Source organism: Paramormyrops kingsleyae, chromosome 1 (assembly GCF_048594095.1).
Source record: "Paramormyrops kingsleyae isolate MSU_618 chromosome 1, PKINGS_0.4, whole genome shotgun sequence".
NCBI classification, from domain to species: Eukaryota; Metazoa; Chordata; class Actinopteri; order Osteoglossiformes; family Mormyridae; genus Paramormyrops; species Paramormyrops kingsleyae.
The window spans coordinates 40,717,152-40,731,778 of record NC_132797.1 but is presented as its reverse complement, the minus strand read 5'-3'; the positions used below and the strand labels follow the sequence as shown (position 1 = coordinate 40,731,778).

Sequence of the window (14,627 nt, the reverse complement as noted above, 5' to 3'; positions counted from 1 at the left end):
CATGACTCATAGGAGGGGAAAACCTCCCCCCAGCACTTGACAAGAAATAAACTCTCAGTTCCTTAGTTCAAATACTGCTCTGTAAAAGCAGGTGGACATAGCATGGATTCAATATACAGTTGAAATTACATGTTGTATAATTCGGCATACATCAAGAAACCGGCAGGGTTGGGGGGGGGGGTTCTGTCACTTACACGTGAGTCAAGAGAGCGTGGTCACTGGGCAAAGTGGAGAAGTGATTTTCCAGGATGGTGACAGTGCCAGTGAGCGCCACGTGGCCGCAGCCGCAGAACAGGGCCACACCCGAGAAGCACAGGATGGTGGCCACCAGGGAGGCATAGGGGACGCCGCCCAAGCATTTGATGCAGCACTCGAAGCAACCTGCAGAGGGACAGAGGGACGGGAGCTAAGCCAAGCAGTCTGTGACCATCTGTGTCACTGTCACAAGAGCCCACAGGGTGACCCAAACACTCCTGAAAACACAGTCTCCATTGTCTGCACTGGGTATCCTCTTTGATTAGCATCGTTCTCCAGAAATATTTTTTGTCCTACCCAGGATCATTTAATTTCACATCAGAATAATTTCGCTCACTTTTCTCTGAAGCCCTTTCCAGTATAATACAACCAGCTGCATACATTTCATTAGTGTTTCTATAACATCCCTGTAACTCAAATAAAGCCTGACAATGACCTTGGGACACAGAGGATGGGTTTTTATTGGTGACCTTATAAAAATGCATTTGGAAAAAGCCCGAACTAGAACACAGCTCAGACTTCAGCCAGGGCCGTGCAGAGACTTTGATGAACAGATGCTCGACTTTGCCAAAAAAAATTGCCAAAAGGGTGGAGGGGGGACTTCCCTCTCAGTAAATTATGTGTCTTCAAAAAAGGGGCACTCCGTAAATTTTTCTGACTAACCCCTCCTCAGTAAAATTTGTGCTGTCGAAAAGGGCCTCTTGGGATCTGAAAACGGAGGCAAAAGGACCAGGTGCTCAGTCCCTGCACATCCCTGAAACAGACCAAGGATGATGCGCTTGAGTTACGTGTATAATGGTAACCTGGAGAGACGGATCAGCCCTTCTGGGGGCACCCTGTCCATTAACAGTGGCTAAACTAAGGCGATTATGGCGGGAGGCGACCCCGCAGAGGGTTAAGTTTAAGCGGCTTGTTACATAACGTCGCGCAGCGTAGGATGATGAATTATTCAACACGTTTCATAAGACACTGCTCCAACACGCTGAGAAACAGAAGCGTCCTGGTCCTCGGGGGGGGGGGGGGGGGGGGTTGGCTGGCTGGCTTACTTTCAGCAGTTATCTTAGCGTTCATAGGGTCTGGCTTATATTTAGAGGGGGACGGAAAAGATGTTATGAAATTTGATCTTAAACATTTACTGCAAACAGACGATAGTCTTAAAACACATCTTGAATTGAGCTGGACATACCTAAAATCCCATCATGTCTGTGGAAACAATTTTAACAATTTAAGGCTTTATTATTTATTGTTCTGGATTAGAACATGCATTCAAAAATAGCAATCCAGTGAGTTTAGGAAAGTACTGCCTGCATTAAATTATACCTGACATTAAATGAATGGACTGTATACCACTTAGCTGAATAACCATGTTGTACCAGGTCCGGTTAGTACTCTAGGGTTGACCATTGCAGGCAGGGGCGCCGTAAGGGGGAGGAAAGCTAGGACGATTCCAAGGGCCCCTGAGTGACAGGGGCCCTAAAAAATTAGGAAAATAACTGGATTGGTTTGGACTGGGGGGCCTAATATGATACAGTATGCTTTCATGGGGCCCAAAATCTCTAGCAACGCCCCTGATTGCAGGTGTGTATGGCTGGGCCTGCATGACCTCGCAGGTAGCCCTGACCATCCATCAACAGGACTTAAGGACACTAACAGGAAGTAGACAGGTCAAACCCTCAGTCGACTCTTGGTCAAGCAGTCTATATAGAAAAATCAATAGCAATTAATTGGAGAACTGGCACAAAAAAACCCACCATCTTCATCTCTGCACACCTGTACTAAGAACAGTGGCTTCCTTGATAGTCAGATTAAAATGCAGTCCTGGTAACCTGGGCCAAAGATACTTAAGATGTTATTAAATCCTGCCAGCAGCAACTTCAGACTCATAATTATCCCCTTATGCTTGCAGTCATTGGATCTTCAGCACCACTTTGCTTGCTAATATGCTGCATTCATCTCCCATATTCTCATATTTCTGTGTCTTGCTAATGCAGGGATGTTGGTCTTCAGCCCATCCACCTTCTCACAAAACTAGCAAAATGTGGGTGTGCAGACAGTCTGTCCTTATTTCTGATTTTAACGACTGTGAAAACATCAACAGTGAAATGGACATAACTAGACTGTTGTAATATATAATCCCTGTGGACAGACTAGTGACTCGACTCGAACTCAAGTCACAAATTTCATGAGATTTGGACCCGACTTAGAACCTATAACTCGATATGACTTGAGGCTATAGTCCCCCTCTGGATACCATAACATACATTTGATAATTTCAGTGTACATTAATTCTACATTTTCAATTTACTGAATGCAAAGTCTCCTGAGATAGTTTGTTGGAATGATGCATCATTCCCGGCATACACATGGACGTAAAAAGTGTAAGGACAACCATGAGTGGACACTCTTTTCAGTCTCTCTCTGCCTATAAAGAACATATCCTATGATGTACTGTGGCAGATTTTTGCTACAGCAAGTTTTAATCACATAAAGGTAAAAAAACAGACATAGATAAGGACTCAAGTTACATGACTCACAACTCAACTTGGACTCGAGTCACAAATTCAATGTCTTGTGACTTGACTGTAAAAATGATGGAAAGATTTGGACTCAACTTGGAATTGAGGCCAAGTGACTCGGGACTTTACTTGACTGAAATGTTTTGACTCAAGACTTGACCCAGACTCGCCAAGGAATGACTTGTTCTCATCCCTGCCTGAAATACATGTGACAAAAAGCACTATAACAGATACAGTACAAGAGGGTGTGTTCGCATTCTGCTTCATTCAAAGAAATACCTGAACCATGTAGCTTAATTTAAATCACCGTGGAGAAGTAGGGATCTTCAACAAAGGTTTTGTTTCTTTTAATGTTTATCTGAACTTTCTACAAACAGCAGGAGCACACAAGCCTCTTGCGAACGTGTAGCTGGTCATCGGATGGACAAAAGAAGTGAAGGCAGATCCTTCATCTCTGCCATAGTCCCTATCACAAAGTTCTCCAGAGCACTCTGAGAGACACGGGGGAGGAGGAACACTGCTTTCCCATCCTGGGGTTGGCCAACGGCGGTTGCCATGGCAGCATGTTACCCACGACTCAGTGAGTGCGCCGGGGTGACCTGCATTTCACGCACGGACAGGAGAAGCAGGGGCAGATGAGGATGACAGGAGGGGGTATGCAGGGCTGCACATTGCGTTCCTGACTATCCCACGTCCAGAGGACAGGCCGGCATTCTCAGCCATCCTCCAACACAGTCCATACATCCCTCCATCCATCCTCCAACTACAACACAGGTTCTCACAAAATGAACACACATCTCTGTGGAGATGCTCTTGAAGCTCTCCTAAGCTCAGTTTGCTTCCAATGTCTCCATTTGATTCCAATGCATGCAAATTTGCAAACGCAATTCCAATGAAGCAAACACATTCATAGTGCTCAATTTACTGTACAGTTAAGTTCCCCCCTTCCTGGGATTGACCGCAAAGCCTGGTCCACAGCTTAGTTTTCTAAACAGCACCACACACTTTTTTTTAGAATGAGAAACACAAATTAAACAAACACATCCACATGAAACAGCAGCACATTCCCGCAAACAGCCTTATAATACACAGAGACGCCGGGACCCATTTTCTGCTCCGTTGGGAATTGTCTCTCTGTTCTTCATGTTTAAAAACCCTGGTTCCGAACCCAATGGGTGCTGAAGCATGCCAATGAAGCAGGGACACGAGGACCGGCGATGCCCATTCCCGTCCATCGCAGGATCGGAAAGTACCACGCCGATGCCAGCGCAGCCTGACCTTCTTATTATATCTGCGCCGGCAAGCAGACACAACACCAGGCTAATTGTTCTCCTTTTGGTCACAAGCCAGATGTGTCCTGCCAGTTTGTGTTATGCTAATTTCACAAGTCATTAATGAGATCTCACACCCATATCATCACCCTTCGACTGCTGTACCCTGATTCTTTATCGGGTGAGTTCCAGAGTACAAACGCTTTTTGGATACTTACTGCGTCTACTTATATTAAATAGTATATAGTTTATGGCACAATTATCTTCTGCAAATTCTGCTTGGTTCCAGTTTAAAACACCCAGAAGCCTGTGTCGCAGAACCATGCATTAGTACTGGCTTCACAAGCGAGTCAAAGAGAGAATGACAAATGCCTACCCACAGGACAACCTCCACTAACTGATTTTTCCATTTGACAAGCTCTCACCAATCCAATGCAGCGTGCTTTTAGCAGCCAATTGGATTCTGCTAGGGGCCCAACCAAATCTGGATTAAAATCTGCCCCTGCACTGTGCGCTGACCTCTCAATCCGTTCACATGTAGGATTCGTCCTCAGCAGTAACACTTTGCACACGAAAGCCTCCATTCCCTTGAAAGCCTCCAGACACACTTGGAAGTTGAACAAGATGCACTACTGTTTTGATGCAACAATTCAACATATCTGAATAGTGTGTTGAATTTTATCGCTACTGAAGTGGACCAGCAGGGGACAGAGTCATTCTAATAACACTGTGTAACTACCCCTTCACATGGACATGCACGACAGATTAATATAAAAATGCATCACTGCTAAATGATCTGGGAGACCTATAGGGTATGTGACTCACTTTTGTGTAGATGATTCAGACACAGCAACATATTTCAGGACTAGATTACGCAAATACGCTTCTCATCTTGCCTGAGCTCTGAGCTCATCTACCCAGCGTCAGAGCAGCGGAAATTAATTTTACATAAAAGGACACATTAATGACGGTACTGATGGGAGGATCTGAGATTCCCCACATGCTGTGGACTGTAATCTGACCTGTCATCTGCTGTGTGAAAAGGCATTAAGCAAGATGCAAGTGTGCAGAGAACAGTCTGGGTAAGCATTCCCTGCACCCACTCCCCCTGCACCCACTCCCCCTGCACCCACACCCCCAGCACCCACACCCCCAGCTGAGACGATGGCAGCAGCTCCCTAGAATGATGCAGGGTGGGATATAAAGTTTCATACTGTCATACTGTCCCGACATTATACCGCTATATGATATGTGGCCAGAGTATTCAAAAGTAGTTTCTGGTACAGCCACCCCCAGGTTATGATGCACCTGCCTTCCGATAAACCTACAGCAGACCTAACCCTAACAAACATCCTTAGAACACTTACCTTAACCTACAGTTGGGCTAAATCAGTAACAAAAAGGCTCTTTGTCTTTCAAAGTTTTGAATATCTCGTGTAATTAATTGAATGATGTCCTGAAAGTGAAAAACATTTACTTATTGTAAAGTCGAAATATCGTAACATGGACCATCGTAACCCAGGGAGCGTCTGTATTGTGAAATGTGGGGAGACGAAAATAGCGCAGTATAACCAAAATATCATGTACTGTATTACCTAACACCGCCCGATCCTAATGGCACTGAACATTTATAAAAATTCAGTGGTTCACAGAAAAAGGGACATAACAGTGATAGAGGGTTTATAAGGGTGCCTGCTGCCCTAAATGTGCAAAAGCTTATGAAAGCAGTGGTTTGTAAAGGGGCCCCTTTGGAATAGCAGCTCAGAGTGGTGAAGGTGGCATCAGAAGGGAGCGTGCAGCACAGATTGGCCATCAGTGGGCAGTGGAGTAAGGCCAGGGACAGGCTGGGTGGCGTCACCCCAGCTATAGAAGAAAACAATGCCTGCTGTGCCAACCTGCCACTATACCATTCCCTGGGAGCTCCAGGCATGCACAAAGGTGCACAGCATCATGGGAGTTCCTGGAAAACAGTAAGCAGTGCCCCTTAGATAGAGAGACCCTCTTCTTATTCTGATCTCTGCGAGCCAGTGGACTGACAACACGCACTAAATTGAAGCCACACCGTTCACTTCCTGTCTGACCCCTTTCATGTGAACTCAGGCCACATTGGGACACTTCCATCAAACCATCTCCATGAAGGTGGGCAGGGATTCTACTTTCCTTTTTCTCCTTCCTCAATCAGCCAATGGAGGACAAGAGACAGAGGGATAGAGGGCCAGGAAGGGGGGGGGGGGGGGGGGGGGGGGCAGACTATGACCAGCTGTGAGGAGACAGTGCCAAGGCCCCCACTCACACTGTAACGAGAGGCACACTATAGTATCTGAGCATATGGCCGGCAGAAGCACAAGCCGGCACGCAGTAAGCAAAGCCTTAACCCTTGTAGGTATACTCATCCCCCAATATGCAGGGCAGCTCAGACCGGCGCGAAACTGGGACCTGGGCGTCTGACCGGAATCGCTGGCCAGAGCTCGCACACCCTGCGCCTCATCTTGGGGGATGAGTATCACTCAGAGTTAAACGGTTATGGTGAATTTATACATTAATCACATGTTCACTTGTTCATAAACAGCTCATGTTGGACTACTCAACTTCAAAATTTTTATATAATTTACCAGATATATACTATAAATGAATAAAATATATCGTACATTACAGGCAGTTCTCCACTGACGTAAGTAATCCATTCTACAAACACTTACGCAAGTTAAAGGGTGCTTTTCTACTGCACCAGGTTCTGAACTTTTGATACTTCAAAACAATACCAAAAAGTGAATGGTATCACTAGTGTTCATTTTCCACTGGCATGAAAAACTGGTACCGGGGCAAAATTACATCATCACAACGCATGAAGGGGTGTTTGTGTTGAATTAAAAAATTAATGTGCAATTTTGATGATTGTTCCATTTCAAGATTATCTAGTCTATGTTAAAAAAAAATCCACTTAAACTTTACAGTCACTGCTTTTGCATGCGTTCTCCGAGTCAATCATAATCATTTTTATCCTTGCTGTATAAATCACTCATAGCCAGGTTTGTGACAATTTTTTAACTCCTTTTTACTTTATAAATATCACAATATTCATTGCAAGAAAAAAAACACACAAATGTTACAATATTGTGCAGCCCTAGAATATTATACCAAATACTCCTTTATTTTGTCATGATATCCAGATCTCAATGAACCTGTTCTTCCAATCAGATCACAATTAAAGCTTGGGTTTCTTAATTTGTCCACACATCTATTATTACTACTTTTTTTGTTTTTACTTCATCTATCATTGTTTTTAGTGGCAGCTGTATTTTGTTTTTCAGAGGCAGGTTATTTGCATAACCAATTGACAATGAACATGTTCAAAGTCCCACCCCAAGTACCAAAGGAGTACCCCAGCCTGTTTTGGAATTCAGGTACTGATCCAGAAAATCAATGGGAAAAGAACAAAGCACAGATTTGTGATGTGAAAAGCTTGATAGTTGGTACAGTGGACAAGTGTCCAAATATTACACAAGTCAGATTTACTTTCCAATACCATACAAAACACTTTACAGCCATGACACAGAAGCCAAAAATATACTAGTAATATGTACTAAAAAACACCTATTAAATAAATGAATTGATAAAGTGTCAATTTACTTATAGGCGTAAGTAGCCTTTTTGTGTTTGGGTGAATGACAAATAAGGCTTTCAAAAAGTGAAAGATGCCAGGTGCCACAACCAAATATTTTACAATTATTTTCTCCTAATGAAAACCTTCATAAAAGTAAACATATAAGTGTCTATAATGCATCGGACATAGTTAATTCCTATTTGTTTATTGCATTTATAATTATTAATAAGATTAATGCCATCTGCCTTTTCAAGCTCATTTCAAATTAAGCTAATATCTGATTGAATACCTGCACATTTGAATGTATTAATGTGAATAAAATATATTCACATTAAAGAAGTTTAATAGAATAATAATAAAGAAAAAAAAATTGACTTTGGCGCAAAAATACAAGTCATGTCATTCACCCATTAGTGCTTCCATAAACACTGTATCTTGGATATTTTTTGTGTAAGAGAAGATTTACGCAATGCAAGTCGGTTTTACGTAAGTCAAAGGCTGCCTGTATTTCCCATTGTAAAATTATATTTTGTAGGTCATTCGAGTCGACAGGGCCATTAACATGCAGTAAGTGTGTTGATTTGTGTCACAAGCATCAGTTAAAACCCAAACTCAAGTGAAGCATTACAGAGAATGGCATCACCAGAAAACTCCACATGACAGGTGTGAAATAATGAACACCAGGGCGTCGGCACCATCATGAAGAGTTGGCAGAAAGATGCATTTCCTCCTTTAAACAGCCAGTTTAGCTTTGGGGAGCAGGGGCTTGTTGTGGGCGAGGGTCTAAAACTGAACCCAGTAATTAACAGTTGATAAAACTGTTGAATGTGACACTTAACCTCGATCACTTCACTTTTATGAGTGGAAAACTGTAGTGTGTGTATCGCGGTGGTAAAGAGGGTCAGCAGGTCTAATGAATAATATCATGTAAGATCAAACAGGTTTCCTGGCTATTTCCGAGGCTTCAACTCTACCCAAAACCAATTGACCTGCAGCAATTACAACTTTTATTTGAAATTGCATCTGACTGTCCCCACTAAACATGTCTGTAGCACGTCAGATGTCTAGATGTGTGTCTTATCTAATGTGAAGAGTACTCTCCTCACAATGGGGAAAATGCAATCTCGCTAGACCGGCCATTCTTATGACAACATGGAAGCCAGCATTCACAGCAAGTGTGTCCGTGGGGTCCCCAGTACGACAGCTGTCATTGCAGGTGGGGCACAATTGCTGGTTCCAGCCAAGAGGCCAAGCCATATGGTCCTGGGTCTCTGCGTGGGACAATAACTGAAACTGACAAAACACCCTTTGGGAAAAACAAGGAGGGAAAATTCCAGATTTCACCAGAACATTCCCAAATGACTAGTAAGGATAGAACATGTCATGCAAAGTTACATCTCACTAGCCTAAACCTCTACTGTGTCACCAATGTCATTCACTCACTGGTCCACATGGGGCCATTTCTAGCAAGCACAGCAACCTTGACAAGACATGAAACTGCAAAATAAGAAGAGGCATAGAGAGTAATTGTATTGTTACAAGTAGGTTGCCATGAGTGGCTGGGAACCTAGTGAAGTGTCCATAGAGACAATGTATCCCTTGCCTAAACAGGCATCTCAAATACTCGAGAAAACCTTCACTTTCATTTAGAGTGTATTTTACAGGCAAAACAGTATTTCACTGAGCCTGACCCCTCTGAGTCAGTGCAGGGAAGGCTTGGGACTTACACAAAACATCTAGTTAAAAGGTTCTCTTTCCTCTTATAACCCCCCCCCCCAAAAAAAAAAAAGTCACTATGCATACACAACACAATGTTTGCATTATGTAGTATTAAGGCTAAAATACAGTGCAGGGTGGGGTGGGTAAGCTCCCCCCATTGCTGGGTCCTGGTGACTTGAAGAGTGTAGGGCACACTAACCTCACCGTGCAGGGCACACTAACCTCACCGTGCAGGGCACACTAACCTCACCGTGCAGGGCACACTAACCTCACCGTGCAGGGCACACTAACCTCACCGTGCAGGGCACACTAACCTCACAGTGCAGAACACACTAACCTCACCGTGCAGGGCACACTAACCTCACCGTGCAGGGCACACTAACCTCACAGTGCAGAACACACTAACCTCACCGTGCAGAACACACTAACCTCACAGTGCCACCGACCCCAAGGCAATCCCTGCAGCCAGGGACACCCAACAGTAAGTAACAATATCGGAAGACCATCACAGACCCTCAACCTCAACCCATAACCAGAGAAGTAACCAAAACCAAACATACAAAAATATATATATATGAACTAACAGATTAAAGAACAAATTAATCTAAAAAACTTTCGGGAACTCAACAAGCACACGACCAAGTGTGATATCCATGATTAACTGACCCATACTTATATGGAAAATGGCTGAGAAAAACAGCCACAATTTAAAACCAATTCATTAGCATTTTTCTTGCTCAAGAAAATAGAAAAATAATAATAAAAGCCCTCTTCCAAATCAGATTCAGGACAGATTCAGCCATTCAAGATTCTCAATTGTGGGCTTAAAAAAAATTAAAGTGTCACCCAGCCATCAGTGCATCAAAGCAGACCGATTAGACACAATCTCTCCTATTGGGGTTTATGATGGGCTTGTCTTTGTCTTTTTTACCTGCATCAATCCCCAAATCGGTCAGGCGAGCCCCGGCATCCCCGGACCAGTGGTTTGTGACAGACAGACAGCCCCTACGTGTTGAATAGAGCATGCTGTGACGTAGCATGAATGTGTTACACAATGACAGATGTGGTCATTAACCTTCTTGCACAGACCCAGCTGATGAGCACAACTGCACAGGGACGTTAAACACCACAGGAAAGGTCAACGATACAATGATTAGTGGCGATTAATCGACCGTTTAGCACAAACAAAGTGGACAGCAAGTTCCCTCTGTCAAATGTTTGATCTCTGTCACATCCCAGTTATACACACACTTTACAATTCGACACAGCTAAACACAAAACAAAAGGATATATACACTGGTCAAATCGCCATGATAAAGGCTAATAGTAAAATTCAGCGCCCTGCCTCAGATAACACACCGAGTGCGAGTGAATCCCCACTGAGACCAGCCTATTTTTGTATTTCAAGAACCAAAGCTGTTGCGTGACTTAAAAATCCTGCATAAGGGGGAATAAAAAAAACACACACAGCTGGTACCTCTTTTCTCCTGGTTCAGCTCCTGGTTCTCTTCTGCTGTGGTTTCCATGGCTGGTTTCATCCCATCAACCAAAATCGCCCGTTATCTACAAATACTTCTTTCCTCCGCGCTCTCTCGTCTGCCAACCCTGGCTTTTTCTCCCTCCCTCCCTCCCTCCCTCCCTCTCTCTCTCTCCCCCTCCCTCTCTCTCACACACTCTCTCTTTCTCTAGCTCTTGTGATGGAGTGCCACACAGCTCGTCTGTTTATCACGTACCAAGATGCAAAGGGTCTCGCCTGATTATTTCAGTGTAGCGGTCCATAAGTGATTCTCTTGGCTCGATCTTTGCCCAGACGCCACTTGCAATCATACATACAGGGTAGAAAGCTTTTCTTTGCCATTGTGATTATAGGCTACAGCATAGAATATAATCTTACAACAGCCACCCCCACCTGCTTTTAAAAACCACCCGAATCACTCCATGGGGTTACGCTGTAGCTATGAGTCACAGTGGAACAGAAGCATCATTACAATAGACGCATCGGAGAGCATTGATGCTTATCTGAGGAGAAAGGCCACAGAGCGGACTGTGTCCTGGGGGTAACTGCATGATTACACTATCTCTGCTGTCCCCTTCCGATTAAAGCTCAGTTGAGGGGTGGGGGAGACCTATTAAATGTGACACTGTATGCACCCCCACTGCCCTAGGTGTATGTAGAGGAGAGAGGGATTAGTGGGAGGGAGGAGAGAAAAGTGCAGGAAGGAGAGGCGGATGAGCCACATTTGGCTGAAACGCTGAGAATGAGATTGGCATCGCATGCTAATGAGGCTGAAGTGTTCCAGCCTGGGGGAAGGGGGTACGGCTGGGGCCACAGGTTCTCACGGATACAGAACTTCATGGGGGGCCAGACACGACGAAGTGGGAACTTCTCAAGCCAATAATTTCCACATGCACTCACAGACAGGATGTCGCAGAGCGATGAAAGAAATACACGACTCTGTGGCAGTGGTGATCCCAGAAAGCACAGGTCCATCACTGTTTTAACTAAACTACAGAGGCTCAAATGGTGAATTATCTGTTGCGAGCTGCGCTTCTGCAATCCCTGGGGCCTAACATTTTGCAACAAGATGGTAGAGCATTTATAGCCCTCAGTTCACATTCATCCTTCTTCTGAAAAGCATTTATGGCTCACCACAACAAAGGCCTTCAAATGAAACCCATACTCTAAATATACGAGTGGCCCAGGAACTAGACAGCCCACTCCCCCTAAAAAAAATTGTAACCACATGTTTCATTCACCATCCACGTAAGCAGAAAGAAAAGAGGGATGTCCTGAGCAGGTGTGCTTCTCACTGCATTTCCCAGGTGATTAAAAAAATGCAATGCAATATTTCAGAGGTGACACAGTGGCTCAGAACATGCCACTAGGAAGACAGCATCTTCATTGGGTTCTATCAAAGGTCTCCATCAGCACGGTCCTTGGGGAGAAGCCTGCAGAACCTCGCCTGGGTGTTAGTCTGACCCCCTGCCAGAATCACTCCTTCAGCAAGATACAGCAACTATCTGTTGCTTGAGGGATCCAGTGCACCAAAGGATGGATGGATGGATGGATAGGTAGAGTAGGGCTGGTCAATCCTACGAGACATGGGCAGTTGCTTAGGGCGCCATCCTATCGGCTAGGACCGGTACTGGGACGGAGCGTGTAGCTCAGAGTAAACCATCAGCTCATGCAGAACCTACGCGGCTCCAAAAACCAGCATGGGAAATGTGGTGCATGTCATTCTCGCTCTGATGCTTCAGCTCTCAGAACAGAATCAACTTCCTGGTTTGCTCATTTGCTGATAAATCATACTTCAGTGAACACCCCGGTTTGTGGATCGAATCAATGCCGTGGTGCTGTCATATTGAGGGAGACTCTATATTGTTCTGGTACCTGGGATTGAGAAGGGGTAAAAAAAAAAAATCTAAATAAAATCCAGAAAGGTCTCATCATACTCCTATTAAGAAAAAGCATTTCAAATCCACGACCCATTTTAAAAAAATTCACATGTACATAAATTATGTAACTGTAGCTTAATTTGTTAGCTTTAGATCTAGAAGGCAAGGCGTACACTCTCTGGTTATATGACTTTTCAGACCCAGATATACATCTTAGGTTTTCTTTTTAATTATCAGTCAGCTTGTTCTTTAGCACTGTAGCTGTATAATTTGACTATGTTAATGGGGCTGGGGGGGATTGTACTGTTTTGGTATGAATATGGTTTTAGAAACCCTCAATCCAGCAAAAAATATCTATTTAGAGTTATTTGGCTTAAATGTCTTACAATCTTTTGGTCTCCCTGATTTGTTAAACAGGACAATCGCCAATTCTCCATACAGTGTACATTGGCTCACATGGGGCACCCCGTTTATGAGAAAGCCCTCCCCCGAATTTACACGGGTGACTGGAGACTCCCAGATCCCATTCAGGGCCCCCCTTGGTGCATAATAGCTGACCCATTATGCAACACATGCATTCTGATGTGCTACATAATCATTTACCTCATCCAAGCGTGGGGTGTGCAGAGAGTTCACTGTGCACTATCCTAGAACCCCCCCCCCCCCCCAAATTAAGTAAACAAATGACGATGGTGTGGTGGCTTGGAAGACATCTGTGAGGATTATTCCAGCTTCAGCTCATATTCTCCCATGTCTGCTCGACTCTGATCTTCCAGATCACTGCAGGTGTGACACGTGAGACTCAACAAATAGCAGCACCACCCTGACCCTGAGCAAAGGAGCAGTAGCTCCATGGACCAGGGGTGGGGTGTCGCTCAGCAGGTTAGGGCCCTCGATCTGTGATCAGGCGGTCACCAGTTCGAAGCCCAGGGCCAGCAGAGTGATTTCACTGTTGGGCACTTGAGTAAGACCCTTCACACCTATATTACTTTAGACTAAATCATCTGCAAAAAATGCAATGTTAAGCAGCCTAGAAAGGGAAACGGGACACTACCAGGAAAGGAAAAACAAAGTATATTGACAGAATAGAGGCCAGTTTTAAATGGAAATTCAACAAACACTGCAGAAATTGCATGAACGCAAGAAGCATGAGCACAAATGCTTGTTCCCAGCGTCTTCAAGCTGGACCAAGGTATTCTGGGTATGTACATGTTGGCTAATGTTTATTTTGAGAAAACGCGAGCCTTGGGTTGATTACCCTGTTTATTCCAGTCTGGCTGCACACAGCTGGGATGGTAAAACTGCAAACAAAAAATCTCATTAGATCAGTTATGGTTCCTTAAACTCCCCATGGGTTGTTTGTTTCCCAGGACAAATGGCAATTCAACATCCATAACAAAACAATCATAATGACCCACAAGAGGCAATTCCAACAAGATAATATTGGGAATAATGGTCCATAAGATACGTAATAAAACCCCCAACCGTGGGGCTGATGGGTGATTGGAAACATCATCACATTACCAATGACGAGAACCAGAAACGGGACAAGCACCCCTCAATGCAAGGCTGCTACAAGTGGATTCCGTGATCCAACTATGGTTTCATGAAGAGATTAATGTAGAAAAAATATATAAATTACATGTGCTGTTAAGTAATACCTGAAAGATTTTCACAATACAAATTTGATCCCTGTTAGGATTTTAATAAAATACTGAAAGATTAAGTAAAAATACTTCATACCATGTACTGTTTTATAATTCCTTGTAAAAAATTACAGCATAGAAACACACACACACACAGAAATTTAAAACAAGTACAATAGACATGAACAAGCCAGAACAGATTTTCTTGCTGCCCTTGGAA

General features: G+C 44.0%; 1 protein-coding gene across 4 annotated transcripts in view; it reads right to left on the bottom strand.

Annotated features, from left to right (window-relative positions):
• The window catches only part of LOC111846844 (neuronal membrane glycoprotein M6-b), a 35,904-nt gene that overhangs the window by 7,507 nt on the left and 13,770 nt on the right, over positions 1-14,627 (bottom strand). Inside the window, exons 1-2 of one of the 4 annotated variants that reach the window (XM_023817483.2) lie at positions 10,843-10,975; positions 195-381 (exon numbers count right to left, since the gene is read on the bottom strand). In XM_023817483.2, the coding sequence (XP_023673251.1) occupies positions 195-381; positions 10,843-10,903 (248 nt within the window). In that variant the 5' untranslated portion in view covers positions 10,904-10,975. Of the gene's footprint in view, positions 1-194; positions 382-10,833; positions 10,976-14,627 lie in introns of those variants that run through there. The other 3 variants (XM_023817482.2, XM_023817485.2, XM_023817484.2) reach the window with 3 other exon arrangements.